Source organism: Lonchura striata, chromosome 7, assembly GCF_046129695.1.
Source record: "Lonchura striata isolate bLonStr1 chromosome 7, bLonStr1.mat, whole genome shotgun sequence".
Taxonomy (NCBI): Eukaryota; Metazoa; Chordata; class Aves; order Passeriformes; family Estrildidae; genus Lonchura; species Lonchura striata.
In genome coordinates this window covers 27,105,868-27,133,458 of record NC_134609.1, presented here as the reverse complement: position 1 = coordinate 27,133,458, position 27,591 = coordinate 27,105,868, and the positions used below count along the sequence as shown (strand labels likewise).

The window sequence follows — 27,591 nt, the reverse complement described above, 5'->3', positions numbered from 1 at the left end:
CCCGTGGATCCGGTCCCGATCCCAGTGCCCCGTGGATCCGGTGCCGGCCCCGATCCCAGTGCCCCGTGGACCCGGTGCCGGTGCCGGTCCGGCCGGGCGGCCCGCGCGCGCCGGGCGGGGTTTCCGCTTCCGCCGCCGCCGTCAGGGCGCGCGCGGGCCGCCTTCCCTCCCCTTCCCGCGGCGCGCCCTCCCTTTCCGGCCGCGCGTGCCGCCTGGCTGGAGCTCGGAGCCGCCGCCGCCCCGTGAGGAGCCGCCGCCGCCGCCATCATGCCGGTGTACTTCCAGCGGCCCGAGAACGCCCTGAAGCGGGCGAACGGTCAGTGCGGGCCGCGCCCACACGCACGCAGCGCCGGGTCGCCTTCCGCGCCGCTCCCCGGCTCCCGGCTGCGCCCGCCCCGGGATCGCCCGGCCGGGCCCGCTCGGGAGAGCGCGCTCGGAGGCCCCCGGCGCGGAGCGGAGCCCGCCCGGGAGGGAGCGGGCGGCGCGGGGAAAGGGCCGGGCCGGGCCGGGCCGTGCGGCCGCATGGCGGAGGGGAGGGAGGCCCGGGGAGCGGGCCCGGCCCCGCCTCCCGCTCCCCGGGGCCCCACGGCCGCCTCCGGGCGGAGGGGGAGCCGCGGCCCGAGCGGGCTGGGCCGGGCCGGACCGCGCTGCCCTGCCGGGGTGATCGCAGACCCCGGCTGATCCCGGGCCCTCACGTCCCCCGTGGGCTTCCTGTGTTGTACCCCGTCCTTCTCGTGACTCCGGTGAGAACGCAAATGGTAAAACTCCCTCGCTGCTGGTAATGTTGGTTTGCCTCTGGAAGACCGACCAAGGGAGACAATTCGGCGCTGTAGCCGTTGCTTGCTGACTGCCACATAAAAGCTGGACTGGTTATATTTATCAGCTGGCTCATTTCGGGCCAAACATATGGCTTTGACGCTTCTGTTTTTTATAGTATCCTATTTTAAGCCCTTACCAAGACCATTTAGACAGTTTATTGTCACAGGGCTGATCGAAAGATGACACTTAAAGACATCCACAACTTAGAGATGATGAATGGGTCTTTAAATGACAGCAGGAGAGGCTGTGTGGTCTGGGGACTGTGCATTATTCAAGTACTTAGTATGTGAACAAGAAAATGTGAAAGTACTGCACATCCTCAAGATTTTTAATCAAAAATTCATTGTAAAAGTCTTTTCCACAAAGATGAAAAGATGAAAGATAAAATCAGCATTCAAGGATGAAGATATGTTGTATCAGTCCTCTCAGTGGAAAAGATGCACGTACCGTAATATATAAATTTTATTAATATTTGCAAATTCTTGGGTAGAGGAGGTGGTATTTGGTGTGTAAGTCACATTTCTGGAATATTGACTTTAAACTGCTCATTATTATTACTGATCCTTTCCTGGTATTTAAGTTCACATTTCTTATGCTGCTACAAGTCTGCTACGTTGTGTTGAAGTGAAGGAGTGGAGCTGAACTGAAGGGGGTGTTCTCCAGACAAATGCTGGCAATCCTGAGTTTCAGTGCACTGAATAGGAAACATGACAAGCAGATTCAAGTCTTACAAACTGCAGGGGCTCAATCTTGCCACAGCCAAGCATATTAAAGGGTGGAAAGTCGTGCCTAATGCAGATTGTGTGTTGCAGGAAGCAGTTTAATGTGAAAATGACATTTTTAATGGGGACATTCAGTTCAGTTTCCAGAGTTTCAGTGTGTGTTTTTAAGTCAGGCTCAAGTGAGCATTAGAAGCACTTCATGTTCTCAGTGACTTCAACGTACAGAGGTGATGGAAATGTGAAGAGCATGAAGGATTTTAAGTATATACAGATATGTAAGAAAAGTGTTTTTATAATTGATAAATGTAGGTCAAGGCCAATCCTCAGCTATTGTCAGTATTTGGCATTGCTTTGTACTCAGGGATGTAATGCAACTTTGAGGAGTGTTTTATTGTTGCAGATACTAAGCCTGCTCACTGTTAGAGATACTGTAAAGCACGTGACATCTTTGTCACCTCTTGTAGTGACATGTTTTCTCAGGCTGGAAATTGAGCTTAATTCAGGATTTTGGGTTAGCAGCAGTAGGTGAGTTGTTGATGTGTATCAGTTGGTTCTTGACCACTCAGCTTCAGTTGCTACTCTTGATACCTGTTAGTATTTTAAATAGTATAAAAGAACAAAACTAGTAAAAGGTAGCTCTTACAGCTACTTATGGACTCGGCTTTACAGTTTATATGTTACAGATCTGAGTTTCCAAAACTTACAGTTCCTACTGCAAAGCGTGGTGTTGTGTATTTGATTCTTCAGGTTCATTTTGTGCTTTTACTGAAGTGTCTCTTAAATTAGCCTTAATTATTTGACTTACTTGTAAGAACCTGCTTGGCCAGAGTTAATTAAAAATTTCAAAACAACATAAATTATTTCTGCGCTTTGTCCAGTTGGTTATCAAACACTGAGAGCTATGGTTGGAGTGCCCTGGCATTGTTGCAGCATTAAACTTGCTTTTCAAGTTTATTTTCATAAATAAAGTGTAAAGCCCAACAGTAATTGTCTCAAAAGCAGCTCTGAGATAGAATAGCAGTGTAAATTATGGGATGGAGGGTAGCTTTATTAAAATTCCCATGGTGAGTAAAGTACTGCGGGGTACTGCCACACCGTAACTTTGATTATCTTTAGTTGTATCACGGTGCTTTCTCTAGAAAGGAGCTTGCTCATCTTCTTCCAGCTCATTATTTACATAAGCTGATGCATGAATATGAGCTGTTGTGGTCCTTAAATTAAAACTTTAAATGAAAACTCTGCTGCTTTCAGTCTAAACCTTTTGCCGCATTTAACTTCAAATTTGAGATTCCAAAACTTGGAAGCTCTGTCTGATGTCTGAGCCCCTGGAGCAGGCCCCTACTTTAATAATTTCTGCCACTGTTTCTTTCGGAATGGAGTGCTTTCCAAGGTACTTCATGGCAGTACTGACTCTACCCCTCTGACTCTAGCCTTTAAGAATAGGCATATTTCCCACTGGCTGTACTTGACCTCCCTTATCTGTTAAACCTATTTGCTTCCCATTCTTTGTGTTCATTTCTCCTGCTGTTCTGCAGTGCAGAGTACATTCAGAGTAGGGTCTGTGTGTATGTGAGTCCCTGCCTCAGTTTTTCCAGGGGGTGGTTTGCTGTGTTTTGTACAAGGCAGAATGTGTGGGATATCGGAGGTGGGAGTTGCTATGATGCTGAGAACTCCTCTTAATAACAGCAGCTGCTAAGGGATGAATAAATGGGGCACTGGTTTCAGCGGCAAGGCTGATATAAAAAGTGTCTGACCCTCCAGCTGAACTTTTGATGTAACTTCTATAAACTGAAGTGCTAAACCACTCAGGAGTTAAAAACAGCAAATGAACAACTTTGCTGAATTTAGGTTTTTGCCTTCCTCCCTCCCTCACCTGAGAGCAGGACTTTCAGTCACATTTGTGTTATGCTTGGCACCTTGTTGAATGCTCTTGGTAAGTGCTGTACCCACAAGCCCCCTGGTGGGTATTCCTTGTTCTTGATGAAACCTGGATAGTTAAAACTGGATGTGTGCGTTCACGCACGTTTGTGTGTATGAAGTGCTCAGTCATGCCTGGATGGATGGAGAGACATCTCTGCTCTCCTGAAATTCCCATGTAAATTTACTGGTCAACATTAGTTTGCCAGTTATGTCATTGAACAACTGGCACTGAGTTGCCAACATTTTTGATCTGACTAAATCAAGCCATCAATGCACTCTGGGTAGAGTTAATTAAATACTGAATGTTTCCTGTGTTAAACATAAAAAAATGCATCTTCTGCTGTGCAATTTTTTGCTAACTTGGATTTTACTTTCAGAATTTCTTGAGGTTGGCAAAAAGCAGCCTGCCCTTGATGTTCTCTATGATGTTATGAAAAGTAAGAAACACCGAACATGGCAGAAAATCCACGAGCCAATTATGCTGAAGTACCTGGAGCTCTGCGTGGATCTGCGCAAGAGTCACCTGGCAAAAGAAGGATTGTACCAGTACAAGAATATTTGCCAGCAGGTATGGCTTTTGAATTTTTTTGTATGTATTTATAGCAAGCGTGGTATCTGTCAGCTGATATAATCTAAAAGTAACTGATTTGTCCTGAATTAGGATTAATCTGCCTTTTAGATGTTCTTCATTTTGTAGCAGTTACATTTTAAAAGAGATGTTGTCTTTTGTGGGTGGAAACATCTTCCCGTTTTTTTTGCCTTTGGTGTAGGTTAACATCAAATCTTTGGAGGATGTTGTTCGAGCCTATTTAAAATTAGCTGAAGAAAAAACAGAAGCAGCTAAGGAAGAATCCCAGCAGATGGTACTGGACATAGAAGACTTGGATAACATTCAGACTCCAGAAAGGTGTGCAGCCTGTCTTCAAAATGTAGCAATTCACAGAAAGTATCTTCAATTTCATTCACAGAGCTGAGATATAAATGTGGTAGACTTGAAATGGAATACTAGTGGTGTTCTAGAGGTTTTAAAGGGAGGGATAAAAGCAGGAATTTTACACTGAATGAAATAATGAGTAAAGAAAGCAAGCACTAAGGAGTAGAAAATACAGGTGCAGTGGGAGTGGTTCTGGGAGTTGGGTCACCACTTTCCAGTGTCTGCTCAGATCTGCATCTGTAGTGGTTTTGGAGAGTTTATTATGGTAAAGTGATCATTACTAGTTGATACAGAAATGCTGTTAATTATATCAGAGCAATATAATTCTTGTGTGTGATGGCCTCCATTTCTTCTGACCACATTGTGCACATACAAACAAAAGAAAATGTTACTTTATACTTGCTTGGTTAAGTGATGAGATAATAGAAGAAAGTACATGAAAAGTATGGTCAAGAGAGAATTAATAGCACAGGTAATGAGAATGTAGAAACGTGATAGAAATGTTAAAAAGTTGGAAGAAATTACTAAATATTTGTCTTGTGTAAGAATAGAGCTGTAGTAGTCAAATAATACTCATAAAGACCTGGAGTAGAAGGCTCCATATCTATATGTTAACAGCAAAAATCTCTAGTAGAAGTTGGTTGTGCAAAAGAGAAGGTGAGAGATGTGTCTTCAATAGGGGGCAGTGCCATTCATGTTATTTCCTGTGCCTGAAATTGTTACACAGGAATAGACTAATAGTTAAACAGTGAAGATTGACTGAACTCTCTTTTCCTTGTTCTCCTTTCTGTAACGAGGACTAGAGAATGGATCTTTTCAATCACACTTCTCCTCTAAACAAGCACAGTTTCCTTAGTGTTTTTTAGGTCCTGTTTTCTAGACTTCTCATGCTTTTTTGCTGGATTCACCTCTTGATCTGTTAGAGAAAGCAGTGGTGACATTTGTGTTTAATAGTGTATGTAGTACCCAAGGATGCAAATTAGAACTGGAAATGGTGTAGAGAAAAAGTTACAAGAGTTGAGACTTTATATTAAAAACAGTTCAAAAAGTATTTTAAAAATGAAGGCTTAAGGAAGATAGTTTTTTGCAAGTTTAACACGTTGAGTGGATTGTTTAGTAGAAAAGAATCATGTAAGCATAGCACTGAATGGGTCTCAGTGCCTGGGGAATGCTTTCCCCTCTCTTATATTCCTGTGATGAGGGAATGAAATTCTAAATGCAAGATTATTGTATCTTGCTTCTGATGTATTTAAGCATCTTTTTCATGTCAGAATTTGTAAAGGATTTGAAATGCTAATGCAAGTATTCTGGTTTCTGATGTGTGCAGATCATAACACAGCGTTTGTGTCACATGTCATCATGAAGTGAACTCTGGCGGCAGTGCTGGTGACTAAAAGGGAAGTGTCAGCAAGTACTAAAGTGTCTGCATTGACACTGATACTTGACTCTAACAGAGGTACAGGACACTGCTCCATGCTAGGAAAGGGAAGGTGAAAATCCTGGACTTAGTTTCCTTTCAAGGATACAAGTTTCTGATGTCTTAGCTCTGGAGCTTGGACATGTCAGTCCAAAGTTTGAAACTTAAAACTTCGAAATAATTATCTACATCCTTTAAAGGAACAGGGAGGAGTCTGAGGGACCAGTCTGAAAATAAGCAATAGACCATTCAGCAGCAATTAGCTGTTCAGATTTGTTCAGACTCATCTTAGAATCTGGTAAGAAAAATTGATGAGAAAGAATTGTAGGGAATAAACCACTTCTCTTTTTTCTCTTTCCTTACCCCTCTGCCTTGACTGAAGTGTTCTTTTGAGTGCTGTAAGTGGAGAAGACACTCAGGATCGTACTGACCGCCTGCTTTTGACACCCTGGGTTAAATTTCTGTGGGAATCCTATAGACAGTGTTTGGATCTTCTCCGAAATAATTCTCGAGTAGAACGCCTGTACCATGACATTGCACAGCAAGGTAGGTGCAAAAAATGGAAACTTGAACTATAATGATGTGGTGCCTCCCCCTTAAGGGGAGGGGGACATCAAGATTTGTAGATGCGTGTTGTCAAAAGGAGCAGCAAGGATCAGAGGGTCCTCAAAAGCTAACAAAGTTTTAGTAGTGAATGACACACTTGGCATGAAAATGGGTGTTTTAGTCCCTGACCTCCCAATATAAGCACATGGACAGTGGGTTTTGGATAAAGGGATAGGGTGGAAGAAGAGATGATTGAATTAAAAAGAGGGTTAGAGAGAAAGAATGGGAGAGTAAAAGAGAAATTACCAGTCCTCACTCCAGCGTTGATCTAGCTGATGGGGGTGTCCAGGTTCTTGGGGTGTACACCTTTTTGTAGGTTTCTCACTTGTTATGCAAATCCGTTCTCATGCTCCATCTGTCCTTCTGGACCTTTCTGGAAATGGATTGGAGGGCTTCCAGGATTTTGGGTGGTCTTGATCCCCCTCTACAGTCCATCCCCTCTTCTTGACCTCTTTCTTGCACTTGTGTTCTGCTATGTTGTGCTTATCTCCAGAAGCCAGAACAAGGACTGGTGTTTGAGAACTATGGGATTAATTACAGGGTTTTTGTCTGTGTCATTTCCAGTCATTTGAAAGCTTTATTTGACTTTACCATCTTTAGATGACTTGAGAATTTTTCTCCCACATTTTACAAAGCCAAAACTTGAATTCATACCATTCACAGGATTTTGTGTGCTCTTAGTTCAAACTAAAAGCTGGAATCACTGCATAAATTAGAACATTTTAAAGAGACTTAAAGTATTCCCTTTGCTCTTTAATCTTAATTATGTAGAAACATCTTCATCTTTTAAGGTCAAGATGCAAATGCTCTGCATTGTCACTTACTCATTATGTGTGACAGATTGTATCATGTTTGAGATGTTGTTTGACTGCAAATTAAGATTCTTTAAGTGTGCTGATTTACATACCTGAATCCCATTTAGAACTACCGTGAAGTCACCATTGGTGGACATTTTACATTTACATTATTCCTTTTTGCAGCTTTCAAGTTCTGCCTGCAGTACACGCGGAAAGCGGAGTTCCGCAAGCTCTGCGATAACCTGCGGATGCACCTGGGGCAGATCCAGCGGCACCACAACCAAAGCACAGCCATCAACCTCAACAACCCTGACAGCCAGTCCATGCACCTGGAGACCAGGCTGGTGCAGCTGGACAGTGCTATCAGCATGGAGCTGTGGCAGGTATGCAGCAGGGCTCCTCATCACTCTTGGTCTGCAGCCTTTCCAGAATTTTCTCCATGCTGTTCATGTCTCAGGGTACATGCAGCAAGGTAAAGAAAGGATAAGAGCTAAAGAACAAAGTTTTAATATCTAGAATATTGAATGCTTAGCCTGGTGTTCCTGCACAGCATTTTGAACCAAGCTTTGATGGTAGAACTTTGAGAGATTTTTTGTTTGGCTCCTCCTGCCACCTTGGTTTGTAGCTTGAAAATTGGAATGAAACAAGTTTTCAAAAATACCAACTTCTAAGCAGATAGTTAATGAAGTATGTCCAAGTAACTTGTTAGGAAAGAAGTATTTCATTTCATGTAGCTGACACAACTGAAGAGGACAGCTTTCAATAGTATTAAATATTTTATAGTCTTACAACCTTTAGTAAGTTTTTCCTTTTTTTGGGATGTTGCAAAAAACTTCCTAGCAATGGTGTATTTGGTTGTTTTGGTTTTTTTTTAGGAAGCTTTCAAAGCAGTGGAAGATATTCATGGACTATTTGCATTGTCTAAGAAGCCACCCAAACCACAGCTGATGGCAAATTACTACCACAAAGTTTCAACTGTCTTCTGGAAATCAGGAAATGCTCTTTTTCACGCATCCACCCTTCACCGCCTTTATCACTTATCAAGAGAAATGCGAAAGAATCTCACACAAGAGGAGATGCAGAGGTGGGGAAAGATGCTTGCTGTGATCTTAGAATCTGTTTTTAACCCCCTAGGTTCAAAAATAAACTAAATTGTACCCCAAAAGAAGCAGATGACATGTATGGCTATGAGCAGCTCTGCCTAAATTGGCCAGTATTAATTGCCTCAAAAGAAATCTAGAGCAAGGAGGATGTTTTACAAAGCTGCAGTGTAAGTATTGTGAACATTAGCATCACCTTAGTTAAGCTTCCTTCTCTTTACTGAGAAGATATGCAAGTCAATAAATATCTGGGGGTTTGTTTTCTTTTTCTCTTTTGAGTGGTGGTATTTCCTTCACAAGATTTCACAATTTCCTCTCATGCTGTAGTTGGTGTCTCCTCTGTTATTTCTGGTGTTTTTACACAGTTTTGCATCGTAGAGGCTCCTTGTTCTTCTCTTGAGCTGGCACACACATGAACAAGAATTAGTAAGTGTTCTCTTCCACTTCTGCTTTGTCACCAGGATGTCCACTCGAGTCCTTTTGGCCACCCTGTCCATTCCAATAACTCCAGAGAGAACGGATATTGCTCGTCTCCTGGATATGGACGGAATCATTGTGGAGAAGCAGCGGCGCCTGGCCACCCTGCTGGGGCTGCAGGCCCCCCCTACACGGGCCAGCCTCATCAATGACATGGTAGGTACTGGGGTTCAGGTCAGCAGCTTCGTAACGTTCAGTCCTGTTCCTTCTAGAGCACTCTGCTTAGCTGTGGGACGGCAGCTTTAAAGCTAAAACAGCTGTATGGTTAATTGGAACTTAATTGCAGATTCATGAGGAATGTTTGGAAATGGTAGTGATAATGAATGCTTGTGTGCAATTCAGTGTATTCTTTTATGTCACCCAAGCAACAAATACTGATTTGAAACACTGAGGGGTCTGAAACATGTTGTGACCTAGAACTTTGGGGTTTTTCCCAACTGAAGTGTGTAATTAACTAAATCAAGTGCCTATTTTTCTGTTTTAAATGTGCTTTGGATAAGCACAGGCCAGATGTCAAATGTTGGACCATATGGGTATAAGTGATTATGAAAACTTCCTTGTGTTTAATTTGAAGCGATGTTAGATTTATCTATCCTCAGACCTCCCCCAGTGCTCGTTAACAAATTAGACAGTAAGTAATGGGTATTTTCCAAGAATGTTTGAATTTCTTACAGTCATTTGCACTCATATCTAAAAGTTAGCTTTAAAGCTTATTTTTCAATTTGAATTCATTCTTCTTGCAGCACATTTCCAGTTTGCCTCCAACCCACAATTTAAGGCTTCAGAAATTTAATAATGAACAGAGATGCATGGTTTAGGTCGGATGTGGGCCTGTGTTTGTGTAGTAGGCTTGTGTCTTAGAAATGGCTGAGGCTGGTACACCAGTCTGTTTAGCTTGTCTTTTGTCTACTTTTCCATTTTTTAACTACATTTAAGTGATAAAGTCTAGAATTACTGTCACTGTAGTTAAGAATGTAATGAAAAATACCTAGTCTCCTTTATTAGAAACCACATCTATTGCCTGTTTAACTTGTTGAATATAAAATTCTTTAAAGCATTAACTATTGATTAATACTGTATTTATGTTGAGATCTTTGGATTTTTTTCTGTTGACCGTAGGTCAGGTTCAATGTAGTGCAATATGTTGTCCCAGAAGTGAAAGAACTTTACAATTGGCTTGAAGTAGACTTTCACCCGCTCAAGTTGAGTGCCCGTGTCAGCAAGGTAAGTTTTTTGTAGCTCTGTGTGTGTAGTAATTGGTCTTGACTAATAGTCTGTTATTTCACTATTGATTTGTGGTAAATATCAACCAGCTTTTTCTGTTGCCTGATTTTTCAATAGTAGCCTTGATTTGGTGAAGTTCCATTACCACGAAATGTGCGTGGCATCTGATAGAGTAAGCCAGGTTACTGAAATAGAATGAAAATTCACTCAGGTCTTTTGGGTGCTCTTCAGAGAGCTCCATAAAGGTGCAGAGTTTTGGGAATGAGTCAGAAGGTTTTGTTGGTGGACATGATACTGAGTTAATTTTGTTTAAAAGTGCCAAATAAGAAGACTCTGCACACAGTGGGCATATGCTGGCAAGTGAATTGTGTGCCAAGTGGAAAGATGAACCAATGACTGGTTTTACTATTAAAAGGTAGAGCGTTGGGAGTTAGAATAATGTGAGAGCTGTTGATTAGGTTAGTGTAAATTCTGCAGTTGATGAAGCACATCATGTTCTTTTTCTTTGATAGTGGGAACAAAGATATTCGAGGTGCTAAAAAGAACTTGAAGGTAAATTAGCAGTGTGGTAAATGTTGCCAGTACTGTCAGTCGCCTTCATACAAAAACTGTCAGCTCTCCTTTTTAACTGTAAGTGTTCTGATGCACTTCAGTAAAACAGTATCTGGACAGAAGTGCTCTTGTTTTAAGAGTATAAACCAGAAATGTTACTTTAATGATGAAGTTTGTACAGGTCAATGCAGATAGAGTGACTTTTCAGACTTTTGATAGGTTCTGAACTGGGTGAAGGACCAAGCTGAGAAGGAACCTGAACTGCAGCTGTACATTCCTCACCTGCAAAACAACACCATCCTTCGCCTTCTGCAGCAGGTATAAATAAAGATAATGTACGTTCCTAAAGAGTATGTTTTGGAGGAAGAATAAGTTGGAAGCTATAATGCTGAAATAGTTTTTCTTTCTGTCAAATAGAAGGTTGTTTGACTTTCAAATACATTTATATAACCCATATCTTCAGTTTGTGCATCACTTAAATACAGCTATAGTAGCTATACTTGATAGTGGGATGGAATGGTGTATTCTCTTCTCTAGATTTTCTTCATTACATAGCAAGTTTCTTAAAATTTCTATTTGGAGTAAGGTTGGGGAGGGGAGTGTTTAACTTTGGATTTTAGTCTTCTTTTTTTTATTTGTATCTAAGTTTTTTATAAAATGCACATTTCATTGACCTGCTTTCCTTATCAGTGATGAGCAGTGTTATTTCTGGTGTGCTAAAGAAATAGTTGAAGGCTAATTAGCAGCATAGCTGGATGTAGTTACTGCTGCCAGTCTCCTTCATACAAAGCAGCCATTCAGGAGTGAGGTTTCATCTGAATACAGTACAGAAATAGAATCCTCAAACAGTATTTGCAACTACATTCATATGTATACATTCATTTGTTGGCAATTTAGTGAGTTAACTTTACAACAACTTCTACTTCTGATTTCTTTTCATTGAGGAAAAATACCTAATGTTCCTGTTCACATTCAGGTGGCCCAGATTTATCAAAGCATTGAGTTTGCTCGTCTGTGCACCCTGGTTCCTTTTGTGGATGCTTTCCAGCTGGAGCGTTGTATCGTGGATGCTGCCAGGCATTGTGACTTACAGGTGAGGGCTGCAGAAAGACTTTGTGTCATGGTTGGGCTCATGTGTATTGCATGTAGTAAAAAGGAACTGGTTGACAATGTGGAGGAAGGGACAAGAATTATTTGTCTTTCAGTTCTCATTTCATTGAATCATTGAAAGTTCAGCCTCTTCCAGTGTTTTTGTTGTTGTTGTTGTTTGGGTTGGTTTTTTTCCTAAACCATAAAAATAAAACAAACCTTCATTGACAGTGCTATTTTTCTCTAATTTGGCATTTCTCACAGAGTGGAACAAGCAATATTTCCTTTCAAAAAATTTCTGTGTAGAGCCTCTGATTCATGGTAGTCATAGGCAGAGCAGCAGAGAAATAGTTCAATAAAAAATAAAACCCTTTTTCTTCCTTTTTTTCTGTTTTTGTGAAGGTTCGCCTTGATCACACAACTCGGACATTGAGTTTTGGTTCAGATTTGAATTACTGTACTAGAGAGGATGCTCCACTGGGCCCGCAGCTGCAGAGCATGCCTTCTGAGCAGATCAGAAACCAGCTGACTGCCATGTCCTCAGCTCTGGCTAAGGCTCTTGCAGTCATTAAGCCTCCTCACTTAATGGTAAGTCGTTTAAAGTCTTAGGAGAGTGTTGACAAAGCTTATATTTTAATGAATGTGTTTACTCAGATTAGATGTACATGTTACTTCCTTTTTTTTCAGCTTTGTGGTAGTAATTTTTTTTGTGCTTTTAAAGAAGTAATTCCGTTTCTGGTAATAACAAAAATATGGCAAAATGTACACAAGAGGCCTGAGTTTAAAGTTTCCAGTCTTGCAAATACCTGGTTTAGGATATAACAAACAATAACTGTCCTATACATGAGCCTAGGATTTGTTTAAAGTTTTGCGTGCATTTTTGAAAATCCAAGAGCCTGCTTCAATTTATTCTTCCTGGAGAAACTGCTATTGTGAAAAACCTGGAATGCAGCTTTATAGAACAAAACATCCCACAGCACAGGAACTGATCTGTCTTTGTCACTTCTTTTCCTCCTCCCTGAGGCTCTTGGCTTCAAGGTCAGACTCACATTTCAGGTTTTTCAGCGCTCTGTAGCAACAAGGTGTAAATCAGTCTCAAATTTCCAGCATGCTTTGGTTGTGGCAAGTTAAACCTTCACTTCTTTTACTAGAGCAGTGGTAATTTTTTCATTTGTTTTAGGTTTATGAAAGATTTCATAGCAAACACATCAGATATTTGTTCCATAGGGAAAAAAGGCTGATAGCAATATGTCCATGTTAAGAGTCTCTACAGGTTGAAATACTAAGCATTAAGTAATATTCTTATACTTAATATGAAGTAATATTCTTAAAATCTAAATGCAGAAAGTAGAATTGTATCATGACACCCACTGCTCACTTCCTTATGTTAACTTGGCCATATATTAGCGTTTTTATAGTGTTTAAGATAAAAATTCTTATATATAGATTTTCCCTTAAAAATATTTGATTAGTGATTGGTATTAGATTGTCATTTTGGAAGAAAAAACATGCTTTAACTATCCATTTGTGGATTGAAATGGCAGTTAGTCTTGCACTTGACATGTTAGTACAGTTAGTAGCTGAATTAAGTCATAAATCCTCCTTATTTAACCTATTAGTGGTCATTACACTTTTGGAGAACAGTATCAAGGTTAATATCAATCTATGTGGTGAAGCTACAGAACAAAATGATAACCTTTTTTCCTTCACTATTGAGGTCAAAGCTTTCAACTTTTGCCAGGTGCTTAAAAGCTTTTAGTTTGTCACATTTCTAATAATTCAGAAAATCATTACATTCATCTAAAGCTTTTTACTTTGGTGTTTCTAGCACTTCCATTTAGCTTTAAATGTGTACAGATCTGCAGCAAAGTGTGGATGTTTCAGTGTTTTTGCTGAATGCCCTAGAAGTGACAGGTTACTAAAAATATCCCTGTGGGTGCTCACATTTCAGGAGTAGCATGGCTGGGGGAGTGTGGGGAGCTGATCTGAGCTACAGAGTGGCTGGACTCCTGGAAATGGGCAGCTCCCTGAGCTGGCTTAGTGACACCTCCTCGTGTGTACAGCATGAATGTCCACAAAGAACTGTGGGGGAGCTCTGGGGAATGCTGGGGGTGGGAAGGCTGCTTAAAGAGCAGTCTGTGTTCTAGTGTCTAGAAGCCTAGTGCTTTTTATAAGGTAATGAAAATAGTTTTAAATACAATGTTTAAGTTGTTGTCTTATTTTTTTATCATCTCACAGATAGTATTTTATGTCAATTAGGATGCCTTTTTCTTCTATTAGTGTGTTTGGAAAATAACAAAACTTTAAGAGAACAAAGCAGCTTGGTGTGAAATACAGTACATGTGGTGATATGCTTGCAAACACATACAGAGACAAACAAGCATTGCAGTTAAAGATTTCAATATCAATAACATCTGGGTTTGCAATATTTTTGGACAGAAAAAGTCAAACTGTCATACCCAAGCCGTGTTGTAGAATATTATCTTTTACAGACAATGTTCTCCATGTGCACATTATTCTGGGCAGTTGGAACTGCCTGGGGTGCCACTTGGATGAGTGATTAGATTTGCCACTACAGCTGTATTTCCATTCAGTTAGCAAGGTTTGGAGAATAGAATTAACTTTGCATTTTCCCTTGAGAAGCATTTGCTTTGCTTACTGCCTTTTTAAAGAGGGACTGTTTACATCATTGTCTTATTCTCAATTTAAATCCAGCAAGAGAAGGAGGAACAGCATCAGCTGGCAGTCACTGCCTTCCTAAAAAATTCCAGGAAGGAGCATCAGCGTATCCTTGCACGCCGTCAAACCATAGAGGAGAGAAAGGAGCGCCTGGAAAGTTTGAACATCCAGCGTGAAAAGGAGGAGCTGGAACAACGGGAAGCAGAACTGCAAAAAGTCCGGAAAGCTGAGGAGGAGAGGCTGCGCCAGGAGGCAAAGGAGAGGGAGAAGGAGCGGATCCTGCAGGAGCATGAGCAGATCAAAAAGAAAACTGTTCGGGAGCGCTTGGAGCAGATTAAGAAGACTGAACTGGGAGCCAAAGCATTTAAAGATATTGATATTGAGGTAGGGGATTTATTGTTGCAGTGGGGAGTTATTTTGTTATTTCATATTTCATTTCATATTTACATTGCTGGGCTGCCTGAGTTTCATAGGTTTGTACTGCAACAGGTCTTACAGTCTCTCTTAAAAATGAGACAATTAAGTAAACTTAAGTTCTGGGTTTGGATGGGACCTTTTTTACTTGGGGAAGTAAAGGCCACCTTTTGTGGGAGTTTTTTCTCCTTTTCATATTGATAACTTTACTTGGTTGTAGGATCTTGAAGAATTGGATCCTGACTTTATTATGGCTAAACAAGTGGAACAGCTGGAAAAAGAAAAGAAGGAACTTCAGGAACGACTGAAGAATCAGGAGAAAAAGGTACAAAGTAGGAAGGGTAGAAATGTCCATACAATTTTTTTAGTGAATATGATCTGTGTATACACACCTATATATGATACTGGTATTGGAAATGTTTGAAACTAAAGAAAGGTGATGTGTTTTATACCAGTTGGGTCTCTGATTTCCATGCAAAAATCTGTTCTAATTAATAGAGTTGATTTGAAAAAGGATCCTTAAGCTGGATGTGAACTGAGTCTTAGTTGGGTAGACTTGTAATTAAAAAATGTTCAGAACAGGTTAAATGTTCAGAGAAGGAGAGACCGTAGTCTCTCTTAGGTGGTCCAGTATGATTGTTGCTCGTTTGCCATAATATATCAGAAATATATATTTCTAGAGAAGTTCCAGAAATGAGGGGTTTATGTGTGCATTATGTCACACTAAAGATGTGTTATCTTTACTCAGATTGACTACTTTGAAAGAGCGAAGCGCTTGGAAGAAATTCCTTTAATAAAGACTGCCTATGAGGAACAAAGAGTGCGTGATATGGAGCTGTGGGAGCAACAGGAAGAAGAAAGGGTAAGAATTTTTTGTTCAGTTGATAAGGTGCATTAGCAATGCATGAAAAATAGTGGGGTTTGCACTGTTCTTTTTCCCAGCTCTTTGCAACAAAGAAAGATTGAAATCTTTACAGAAATTCACAAATTGTGATTTCACTGTTTCAGTGGACAGCAATTTCTTCTATCTTTGCTCTGAAAGAGGAAGACAAAATTTTTCCTTCTAGAGGCTGGGGTAGATTGAATCCAAATGTATAGTGAAGTTATACTTTGTGTATTTTCTGTTTTCAGATCACCACCTTGCAGCTGGAGCGTGAGAAAGCCCTTGAGCACAAGAGCAGACTCTCCAGGATGTTGGAGGATAGAGATTTATTTGAAGCCAGGCTCAAGGCATCACGACGAACAGTTTATGAGGTACATGAGATGTGACATTGCTAACAAAGTACACCCCTAAAGTGAGGAATTAAAACTGACCAGGGATTTTTCATGAAACTAGAAACAAATTAGTATTTAAAATGGTCCAGAGCTGTGGAATTGCTTATTTTCTGCTTTGGCTTCTAATTAAATTTTGTGCCCCGTTCCTAGGTATTATCACTTAAAATTTTTGACAATTTCTGGAATAGCTTATATGGAAAATAAAAGTGGGGTGAATTGTTTAATTTAGTACAGCTATTAGTAAGGGATCACTGGGTGTCATATAGGCAGGCAGCTGTATCTGCCTCTTTATAGCTTTGAGTATTTAGCTGTGTTGCAGTAAAAACTGGCTTTACCAAAACAAAGCAGAAGTGATGTTACATTAATACAACTTAGTACCTGTGTATGATTCTTTGCAATAATAGGAATAATTTTGGGTAATATGTTTTAGGTACAGATAAATTATTGTTTAGGCAATTCCTTTCTGAAAGAGCAGATGAAGAACTAACACTGTACCTGATGATTTGATTGTATCTTTCTTCTACACTGGAGTATATTCTTTTATACAAAATCAATTACAGAAGAGGTTGACATGGCAAACATGTCATTTTTCAGTGGAGCAGAATTAATATGTTGCAGTTGTTTTGAGTTTTCTGTGTAGCTTTATTTTACAATTGTGTAACTGCCTAGCTCTCAGACATTACAGTTGGTGTTCTGAGGTGTATTGTTGGTATTTCAGGATAAACTCAAGCAGTTCCAGGAGCGGTTGGCAGAGGAGAGGCGGAACCGTCTGGAGGAGCGCAAGAAGCAGCGCAAAGAGGAGAGACGCATCACTTACTACAAGGAGAAGGAGGAGGAGGAGCAAAGGCTACGGGAGGAGCAGCTGCTTAAAGGTGTGATTGAGAATGTGACTACTTCATCCTTTGCATCCTTGAGCCTTCCCATTTTGTAACACAGCTAGTGTCTGGTTTTCCTGTTTAATGAGTTTGGAGGAAGTCTTCAGTTGTCTTACCTTCCTTGCTTAACTGTGTAGCATAGACAGGAAGGTAAAGCTTTGTAGCTCCTAGATATGAGTGAAGGAAGAGATAAAGTAAGGGAATCTAATGAAAAAAATGAGTCTGATTTTAGCCTATAGTAGGAGTTCTAGTCACTTGTTTGTGCACATCTTAAACAGAAAAGAAGGTTCGTGTCAGATCAATAGCTCTGAAGTTGTAAATGATTCCCACACCTTTCTTTCTTGTGAACTGTTTTGTCTGATAGCCCTAATAGCCTCTTTCAGGGCTTTAGAGGAGAAAGGGTGGTTGGCAAACTGCAGGATGAATTTCTGCCCTATCTATCAGTTGGAAGTTGAAGATTTTATGTACCAGAGTTCATCACAATGCAGTATTTAAAAAACAACAACTGAAGCAGTCATGAATATCAAATTTCTGACACACTTAGCTGATTTTTTCTGTTTGACGTTTTCTAAGGAAGAGATCTTCTACCATGTTTGAGGTAGTTAGTGATATTTTAGTTGATACAGTTCTCGTCTATACATTGAATTGACATACAGGTATATTGGAACTTTTTCTTTCTAGCTCTCGTTAATGGATGTATTAATGGGCTCCTTTTCCTGTTGCTTTTGAGTTAGGCGACTTGCAGAAAACAGGTTCTGTGGTTAGGTAAACACATGATATGAAATGCTTGTATTTTTAAATGTTTATTTTTTATAGAGTCTGAGGGGAGAGATTGTATTGTGTAACCCTTCTGTGGATATAGCAAAGTAATGGAATTTGTGTTGGTACTAAGTTCTGTGTGTTTCCAACTGTGCAGAGCGTGAGGAGAAGGAGCGCATCGAGCGCGAGAAGCGCGAGCAGGAGCAGCGGGAGTACCAGGAGCGAGTCAAGAAACTGGAGGAACTGGAGAAGAAAAAACGTCAGCGAGAAATGGAGATAGAGGAGAGGGAGCGCCGCCGAGAGGAAGAGAGGAGAGGTCTGGATGACCCATTTTCAAGAAAGGTGGGTAATTCCTGCAGGTTTGTTTCTTTCTAACTGCTCCTTCTTCAGTAGTTTATTTGAAATAAGGTGTTAGCCTTGCAAAGTCATAGGTTTGTTTATTTATTGATTTATTTATTAAGTTGGAATGCGAGTGGCTAATTTAATAGTTAAATTACTGTCACTTACTTTCAGCTCACTATCAAGATCTGGACTCTCTAGTTTAGCAGTAAAGTAAAATAAAGAAACTACCTGGAAGCTAACATTGCCAAGCTGTTTAAAAACTATAAATTAATAAAGACTAAAATGAATATTGGACAAAATTTTCTTTAATACAAAAAGAAGGAAAACTATTAGAAGCAAGTGCAGTGACTCATGCAAAAGTCAGAAATTCAAGTGGATAATGGAGGAAAATTCCCCCCAGTTTAAGCATAAAAGCATAGTTTTGTATTTTTAAAGAAATATGTAATAACATAAAACCATTATATGTGTGCAACTTTCTCTTTACAAATATAACTTGGGTTGGGAGAACTCGTTACCCCAACCCCAAAACAAAAGTTCCTTGGAAATGTTTAATGGTTTAAAAGAATGTAACTAAGTACCATAGGCCTTCTACACTCCCACTTTTTCAGAACTTAACCATTCAAGAGAGTTAGTTTTAAATTTAATCCCCCACAGCCTTTCTCTTTGTTTAATACATATTTCATTGAGTAATACCATGAAGATAAGTTATCAGGTTGTATAAATTGCTTTGACAGTCTGTCAAGTAAATAATCATGATTGGTATTTTTCACATAAGAGGTCTCCTATCTGTGAGTACTTGGTTATATGGAAAAGCTGGCTCAAGTTCTGAGAGAAATACCTGTACCACTCCAGAAATTCCATTTGCAGTTTTGGAATTCTTTGCTCACAATTGTTATTTCAAATAATTTCTAAAACATTTAAGGAGACAGAGTAGTAGATATGCAAGATGTTGGTTGACCCATATTGACAAATAAAAACGCTTTTCAAAGAGGAGTTTAAAATTGGAATACCCTTCTTATGAAGAGGTTGTGTGATTATGTGAAATCAGATATTTTGGATAGTTTAGCTAATTAGTTTCTTGTGATGGAATTAAGGCATAAAAATCTGTTTAAATGGTTTGTCTGGCAATGGAGAGAGAGATTTTAACTTACTTAAAAAACATACAGATTGACTATTGCTCTGCCCTGCGACCTGTGTGAATCATTAATATCTCACCTCTTCTGAGCACTGAGGTATTGGGAACAAAATTGTCCTTGCCACAGAGAGCTTTCAGTGCATTCAGTTACATTTCCTGATGAGATCAGAAACACAAAAGCAAATAATTACTTAAGTTCATTCCTGTTGTCATAAGGCCCCAGGAAAAGTGAAACTGTTAGAACATCTCTTTTGTTGTCAATGGTAGTGGCTGTGGCTGACTGTAGCTGTTGCTCAATTGTTCATACACTTGTCATAAACTTTTTAGTGTATTTGCATATATCCTACCCTGCTGGTAAAGTATGTGGCACAAGGGGAACCATGTTTTTGTTTGAACTGCAACAGAAACAATAAAATCAGTTAAAACCATACTTTAGTTACTCAAACTCCTGATAGTTCTGTGTTCTGCAGTGTGACAAGTGAGTTTTTAATGACATAATATGCTCAAGAGTAAATTATACATTGAAAATCTTAATTTTAAACATTTGAAGAGAATGTTTCTAATGTCTTTCAACATGCAGGAATCTCGTTGGGGTGACAGGGAGTCAGAAAGCTCCTGGAGAAGAGGAGGTGAGCCGGAATCTGAGTGGCGTCGAGCACCAGTGGAGAGGTAATCAGGGCTTGCCAAACCCCAGTTACAGTGGGATCAAAGTATGGAGGCTCCCATTTTGGTGCTACTGCTATCTCATGCCTCTACAGCTCTGAAAGTTACCTTCTATTAAAAAGTTGCTTTTAAGGATCTCGGAATGAGAGAGGTTTTATCTTGGAACCATGCTCAGACAGCATTCCTGTTTTATTTGGCTTAGATATGTGAAGGCAAGCAGACATCTTCTGTGTGTGATAAACAACTTGCTTCCTTGGATTCCTTTTTAAATTAACAACTTCTCTCCCACTCAAACATTGGTGTCAGTTCTGTAAATACAGAGTGGAGAAGGATGATGAGCAAATATAGTGTACCTGGATGATGAAATTCTGAGATTTTCCATTTAGAAAACTGATAGCAACTAGGCAAGTCCCAGAGTAAGTCACAGAGCAGAAAACATGCCATAAATTAAACAAAGCTCTGAAGAGCTGTATCAAACAGGGAGGGATAGATTTCTAAAGGAAGAATATTATGAATGTACTTAGAACTTTAAAAAAAGATCCACACTTGTTTACATTTATTTTGGATATGTTCACTAATAATGAAAGCTGTTTATACAGTTGTAGAAAACAAAATCTTTAACATTTGTCTGTTTTTCTGCTTCACATCAGGATGAACTGTAGCTAAAAATATTTCTGATGGTGCACATCTTGTTCTTAAAAGCCTGTGCTGGTGGAGATAACACTGCTGATTCCAATTGGCAGTATGTTTTATTGCTTAATTAGCCTTGCAGGTAGATAGATTTTTGTAAATGTCTAACCCTCATTTCCAGTACAGCAATTTAAATCCATTACTGCTTACTCTGACTCCAGTGGAAGCAAATTTATTGACTCTTTCTCTCTCTAGCAATTTCTTACAATGTTGTAGATGGGTGTGATCTCTCGATAAACAAAACAGAATTCCATCTTTCCTTAAAAGCTGTGTTGCCATTCCTGGTAGTAATCCACTTTGTTATGAACTGCATAATCTAAAAATTGAATGAAATTGCTTTGTGAAGCCTTTCACTACACATATATTGCATAAGCTGTGGTGGCCCCATCCCTGGAAATGTTCCAGGCCAGGTTGGACAGGGCTTGGAGCAACCTGGGATAGTGGAAGGTGTCCCTGCCCATGGCAGTGGGTGGAGTGAGATGATCTTCAAGATGTCTTCCAACCCAAACCATTCTGTGATTTTCTGAAGTGTTTAATGTACTTAATTTATATGCTTCAATGGATTTGTTTTTTTCCTTACAGAGTGATGCAGTTTGTCTTAGTTATTCCTCATTCAACTTTTCTAGAGATTGATTAGAGGTAGTTTAAAAGTAATAGTTAAAAATTAAATTTAAAAATCCTAAGATCCTGAGACAGTATCTGAATGAATTAAATACTTGTTCATCTGATAAACATTATAACCATTCTTCCACATGTCTTTTATGGTAAAATAATCAGATTTCTCAAAGGAGAAGATTATCCAATTTGAGTCTAAATGGAAATTAACAGTTTCCATGTCTTGTTTTTTACCTCACAGATCAATGATAATTGCATTCTCCTTTATTCTTCCAAACCCAGGAAATGCACTGCTTGAAATTCCTCAAAATTCTTGAGACTCTGAGTTGTTACAAACTGTTGTCTCTTTGTTCTCACTTCTTCAAGTCCTACATCTGCTGTTTTGTAGCAAGTTCTTGCTGGATTTTTGTTTATGTTTTAGTAGCTTAGTGGATTTCTAAACCTTGAGGTGTTCTTTCTGTTGTGTTTGGGTTTTGTTTTTTTTAAATCCATGAGATTAAACCCCAGTGCAGCTTCTGCCAAGAAGCAGGTAGCAGTACATTTCTGTGATGTTCTATTTCTTGTTTCCTTTTTTTTTTTTCTTTTATTCCTGAGAAGGGTTAATTTCCTGAAATAAAGAAATTAATTTGGTGACAAAAACAGGGTCTATAGTCTAAATGTATGTTTAAAATCTTGTAGACAGCAGACTTAATGGTGTGTAGGGCTGGCATATGCTGGAGAGGGGAGATACTGAATTGATGGTTGTGGTTTTTTTTTAATATTGATCATTTAGATTTAGTTCAAGTTTGCCAAATTAGGCTTGGTGTAGAAGCCAGCCCTCTTCTCTGTGGTGTTGCAGTAGATAACCAACAGAGGACTGTCCAAACTGTAGTTTGAAAGGAGATGATGAACTGCTCAGTCTTTACTGAAGCTGTAGGGACAGTGGCCTACATAGCAATGAAGGGCATTAAAAGGTGCATTTTGAAACTGCACTCTGCCACTCTGCCACTCATCCAGTTGGTGCAGTCAGAAATGGCTTTGGGGGGTTTGATGCTGTTGATATAAAGCTTTCCTGGATGTCACATTCCACTTTTCACTCGTTCCCTGTGGTTTTACAGAGACTGGCGTCGAGGAGATCCAAGAGACGACGAACGGCCCTTCCGACGCGGGGATGATCTGCCCAGGCGAGGGGATGATCTGCCCAGGCGTGGTCCTGCAGATGAAAAGGAGCGTCCTCCAGAATCAGCAGAGGACAGGCCACCTAGACGGGAAGGGGACGAGGACAGGCCTCCGAGGCGAGAAGGGGATGAGGACAGGCCCCCCAGACGTGGCTTGGACGAGGACAGGCCGCCACGGCGTGGTTTGGATGATGACAGAGGAAGCTGGCGAGCTGCAGATGATGACAGGGGTCCCAGACGTGTCCTGGATGATGACAGGCCCCCCAGACGTGCTCTGGATGACGACAGACCACCTAGACGTGCCCTGGATGATGACAGACCACCCAGACGTGCCCTGGATGATGACAGGCCCCCCCGGCGCGGCTTGGACGATGACAGAGGCAGCTGGCGCGCGGCGGATGACGAGAGAGGGCCCCGGCGCGGGCTGGACGACGACCGGCCGCCCCGGCGGGCTCTGGATGAGGACAGGCCCCCCAGGCGAGGGCTGGATGATGACAGGGGCAGCTGGCGGGCTGCAGACGATGACAGGGGGCCCCGGCGCGGGATGGATGATGACAGGGGGCCCCGGCGCGGGCTGGATGACGACAGGATGGCCCGGCGGGATGACGACAGGGGACCCTGGCGGAACGCGGACGATGACAGGCTCTCCAGGAGAGATGATGACAGGGGCCCGTGGCGTGGTGGTGAGGACTCGAGGCCAGGTCCTTGGAGACCATTTGGTAAACCAGGTAAAATACAATATTATAATAATCCTCCCTCCAGAGTGTGTGTTGCCCTCATAGATAGTGGATAGAACATACTTGATGCCAGAGGTGGGAGAATCAGCTCTGGGACGCTCCTCTACTTACCATAATTAAACCTTTTCATTTGGTTGAATTAAAAACAAATCTCTTGTCTGGAAGATGATCACACACTTAACATGGTCACTTCCCTGTGTGCAAAACCAAAATATACAAGTTGAATGCTCTGCTGGGAGCATTCTCACACTAGGTTAGCACACCTTGGACTCTTTCCCTACCCCTTCCATGTGTCTGAAGTTAATCTCCTAAAGGAGATTTTGATACTTCATTCAAGCGGGTGTGGCTTTGATAAGCCCTTTCTATGTATACTGAGATAACGTTTTTAACATATCCCTTTTGTTTTTAACCCTTCCTGAAAGTCCTGCTTAGAGCAGAGCTTGGATTAGATTACATTCTGAGGTCTCTCAAAATCTGAATTATCCTATTCTTGTATCGTTTATTTCTATTCTTGTGTCATTGATGGTGTCTAGAGCTGTTTCTGATTCTTTTCAGAACTGTTGGTGACATTTGAATGTTAGATATGATTTTGATTTCCTGGTTCTTTTCACTTACGTATTGGCAGGCACCATGTCAGCTTTCATAGGTGCTAATTATAGAATCCAAACCTTTAGAAAACTTACTATAAATATCAAAACTTGCACTCCAGTTTTTCCCATTTAAAACCAAAGCAGGCTACATAATAAAGAACAAATAACTGAGCAGTATTGCAGAGTGCACTGTGTTAAGTGGATGGTAACAAAAGTCACATTTTTAAGTAGTGCTTTAAAAAGCAGTAAGTTCTTGAAAAATCTGCTTCCTTAAAATCTCTTCACTTGTGGATTTTCACAAAGGCATCTGCTGTCTGAGCTACACCCTTTGCTCCTTCTTTCACTTATATTGCACCAGACCCTTGTGGTTTCTGGCTGAAAACTGCAGGGTGCAGCCAGCTCTGCTGGATTGTTCCAGGCAGCCTTGACATGAGGTGTGCATTACTGGCTTTACATTTAGCAGCTTGCACAGTGTTTTCTCTGTGGCTACCACATGCAAGCTTCTTACAAACATCTCGAGTTGAATCTTCCGGAGTCAGAACTTGAAGAACCAGTTTCTGTGATGGAAGTAAAGGGTGCATTGTCTACAAGAGAGATCAGAGGTCAGTCATAAACTCCTTTGACTGTGTTTCGTTCTTACAGGGGGGTGGAGAGAACGAGAGAAGGCTCGTGAGGACAGCTGGGGCCCTCCCCGAGACTCCAGACCTTCAGGAGACCGTGAATGGGATCGAGACAAAGATCGGGATGAGAGCGAGAAGGAGCGGGAATTCGACAGGGAGAGAGATTTTGATCGAGATGATCGTTTCAGGCGTCCCAGGTCTGACTTCTCTGTTTACTTCTAGAATGTTTCTGCAAAAAGAAAAAAGGGCCCTGCTGATACAGAAATAATGTGGAATTGCTGAGTGAAAGAAACAAGGGTTAGTTTGTGTGAAACTAAGCACTTTAGGGCAGCAAGTGGATAGGGGCATTTTGGGGCTTTTTTGGTTTGTTATTTTTAGGATGATATCTGTTTACAGGAGGATTCCAAAATGCTTAAAATGCTTTTAAATTTTTCTTTTTAACCTATTATCAAGAGAATTCCATGTTAGGCTCCAAAAAAAACAAAACCAATTTTGGAAGTATGTTAAATAGACACCCACTGGGTCTGTAAATATCCGTGCTGTTATTTATTACTCCTCCTTTCCATAGCAAAGATAAAAATCCTAACATTTAGTTTTTATGTTTTGCATGGCCAAAGGGATGACGGTGGCTGGAGGAGGGGGCCAGCTGAGGAAACTTCCAGCTGGAGAGATTCAAGTCGTCGTGAGGAGTGGGACAGAGGTGGTCGTGACATGAGAGACCGACGTGGTGATGACAGGGAGCCGCCCCTCAGGAGAGGACCACCCCTCCGATCCGAGCGGGAAGAGCGTAGGTTCATTTTAGTGTCCCTAAAATCCTTCATCCAGCACAGAGCCTCCCTCTTCCTGACACTGCTGGGAGGGGGTCACATGGGAATAGGTTATATGTTCAGCCTGTATTTCAACTGCCTTTCCATAAACAAAATAATAAAAAGCACCTTTGACAAAATGAGAATTCTTCAGGGAATCTTAACTATTTGTAGTTGTGTTATTTTCCATCTTAGTAGCATTTTACATCTACAGTAGGAGGATAACATTTCAAGTATGTAGTTGTCATAGGATTGTGTTCTGGGCCTATGTAGTCCTTGTGTTCAGTTTATCAAGACAGACAGTATTTCCTTAAAACCATTAAAATGTGACAGAAATATTTCTGAATGAGGGTTTCACACTATTAATGGTATTAATTTTGATGACAAACCTGTATTAATTTTGTATATTTAGTAATTCTTTGCTGTGTTCTAAAACTACAGTAACAGCAAATCCATTTAGCCTGGTGGGACCACCACATCTTCCAATTCTGGCATTCTTACTTTCAGAATCTCAGTTTGTCTCTGCCCCAAATGTGAGTGTTCCTGCACTTGTGACAGGCCAGAACAGAACGTGGCATCAAATACAGGAGTGCTGCTGACAGAAAGGCAGAGTGTTCTCAGTGGGGAGATTTTTTTTAATGTATCGAGAAGTTTTGGGATTTGACTTCTTGGTGACTTCTTGGCATCTGTCACAGCTTTGTTCACACACAGCTGGGGCAGAGGTCCTAGCATACTTTTGGTGGAAATGAACAGTTTTCCATACAGTAAAGGGTGGTGGATGCTGTTACCAATAGACTCATGTAATTCAGTACCTTATTTTTTTTTATTCAAGTAAGCTGAAGAGCAATTTTCTTCTGTCTTCCAATAACAGCCTAAACATTTTCCACAGATGTTTTTAAGCCAGGATTTTTGTTTTCAGGGTTCAGTCATTTCTAAGGATACACTTCACGATTTTATTCTGCTAATATAAAAATATATATTTATGCCATAAAACCACGTACATCAGGAGAACATTCTTACTGCAGTTACCGTGTTTTAAAGATGACACTGATCCCAAACCTGAGAAGAGGTTTGAGTAGTTCTGCTGTTATTTTCCTATAAGATTAAAACGTGTATTTGGCTGTTGCCATCGTATTCCCTGTTGGCAGGGCTGAGGATCAGTGAATCCCATGCCAGGGTGGGGATGTTTGCTGGAACTCCTGCAGGCTGCTGGCGGAGCGTGACTGATCTGTTTTCCGTTTCTCCCGTGCCGTAGCGAGCTCGTGGCGACGCGCTGACGACAGGAGGGAAGAGCGCGGGGAGGAACGCGAGCCGCCGGCGCGGCGGTCGGCTCCTGCTCCTGCTGCTCCTCCGGCTTCTGCTCCCCCAGCAGCATCCAAAGAGCGGGAACGGGACGGGGAGAAGGAGAAAGGATCCTGGAAAGCAGAGAAGGAGCGCGAGCCCGTGCGCCGCACTAAAAACGAGACAGATGAAGAAGGGTGGACCACTGTACGACGTTAAGTGGGAATCGCAGAGTTTAACCGATGTTTTAGCTTTGATTTGATCCGATCCACAGATTATATTTGTGCTTATAAACATTCTGAATTGGAATTCTTTAACCAATGTTTTGAGGTAACATGAAAGCATGAATTACTTACTCATATAGATTGATCATGCACAAACTCACAGCAGAAGGTTGGAAATTGAACGCCAGTTTTTGAGATTTCAAATGATGCTTATTTCATGGGTCATTTGTTGCTAAAGTAAAAAAAAGCAAGCCCAACAGCTGTCTTCAGCACAGCTTCTCTTTGGCACCAAAAACAGGCTGCCCTTTTTATTTTTAGTCTTTCTTAGTTTGGAATGGGGTATTATTGTAACAGGACATGAATTTGAAAACGCCTCTGTTCACACAGTGGAATTATTGAAAAAGCAGAGCTAAAAGAACTTGCATAATTAGCCAAAAAGTAGAAAAGCCCTCTTTTACATAGATATTATATTTTATATATAATATAATATAATTATATTATATTATTATATTATATTATATTATATATGGAGGGCAGGCGATTTCTGAGATATTTTATCACTATCTAAATTCAGTAAGTTGTTTAAATTTGAATTGAATACAATAAACATTGTGAATTAGCTACACTGGGATGTTTTCTGTAGATTTACTTGAATCCATAATGCCTTTGAGGCCACTTTGCAGTCATTGTTCCAGTAATGTACACACTGCTGCAGTGTACAAATCAAACTTGCAGCTTTTACAATTTGTGTTTTGGTAAGCATATGGCTATGTATTTTCTGTTGCCAATATCACAACTGCTTTCTCCATTACTGGATAATTCATGCCTTTCAAGGATTTATAAATATTTGTCATATTTAAAATGTGTGGTTTTGGAGAAATTGTTCAATTTTCCCCCCAATTCTTTGTCTTCAGGGTCAGTTCTTTCCCTTTCCAAAACAGTGATTTGTAGTAATGGCTGTGTTGACTTCAAAGCTGGGGTGCAGTAACAACAATCTGGTCACACTGAAGCCAACACAGAACTTGCTGCTGTGTGTTTCTTCAATGATAAATAAACAAGTTAAGGAATTAGT

At 40.7% G+C, this 27,591-nt stretch overlaps 1 protein-coding gene and 1 non-coding gene across 2 annotated transcripts; both read left to right on the top strand.

Moving 5' to 3' along the window:
- Positions 1–184: 184 nt before the first annotated feature.
- EIF3A (eukaryotic translation initiation factor 3 subunit A) lies at positions 185–27,586 on the top strand. Its single transcript, XM_021529264.2, has 22 exons — positions 185–316; positions 3,839–4,029; positions 4,232–4,368; positions 6,195–6,358; positions 7,399–7,598; positions 8,091–8,299; positions 8,777–8,948; positions 9,912–10,016; positions 10,788–10,886; positions 11,545–11,661; positions 12,060–12,245; positions 14,373–14,720; positions 14,971–15,075; positions 15,499–15,612; positions 15,882–16,004; positions 16,744–16,897; positions 17,817–18,001; positions 19,717–19,805; positions 22,202–22,989; positions 24,231–24,405; positions 24,826–24,995; positions 26,270–27,586. Exons 1-22 carry the CDS (start codon positions 268–270, stop codon positions 26,512–26,514), a joined length of 4,125 nt encoding a protein of 1,374 aa, XP_021384939.2. The 5' UTR covers positions 185–267; the 3' UTR covers positions 26,515–27,586.
- On the top strand, positions 11,226–11,358 carry LOC116183819 (small nucleolar RNA SNORA19). The gene has a single exon (XR_004148516.1). It is a non-coding gene; the product is annotated as a small nucleolar RNA SNORA19 (small nucleolar RNA).
- Positions 27,587–27,591: the final 5 nt, after the last annotated feature.

What these genes read in the sequence shown, in the direction of transcription:
- EIF3A (XM_021529264.2), top strand. Translation starts at nt 268, where the DNA reads ATGCCGGTGTACTTCCAGCGGCCCGAGAACGCCCTGAAGCGGGCGAAC. An exon ending in AGCAACAGGAAGAAGAAAGG is followed by an intron (nt 15,613 to 15,881) that starts GTAAGAATTTTT and finishes TTCTGTTTTCAG; the next exon opens with ATCACCACCTTGCAGCTGGA. An exon ending in GAGACCATTTGGTAAACCAG is followed by an intron (nt 22,990 to 24,230) that starts GTAAAATACAAT and finishes TCGTTCTTACAG; the next exon opens with GGGGGTGGAGAGAACGAGAG.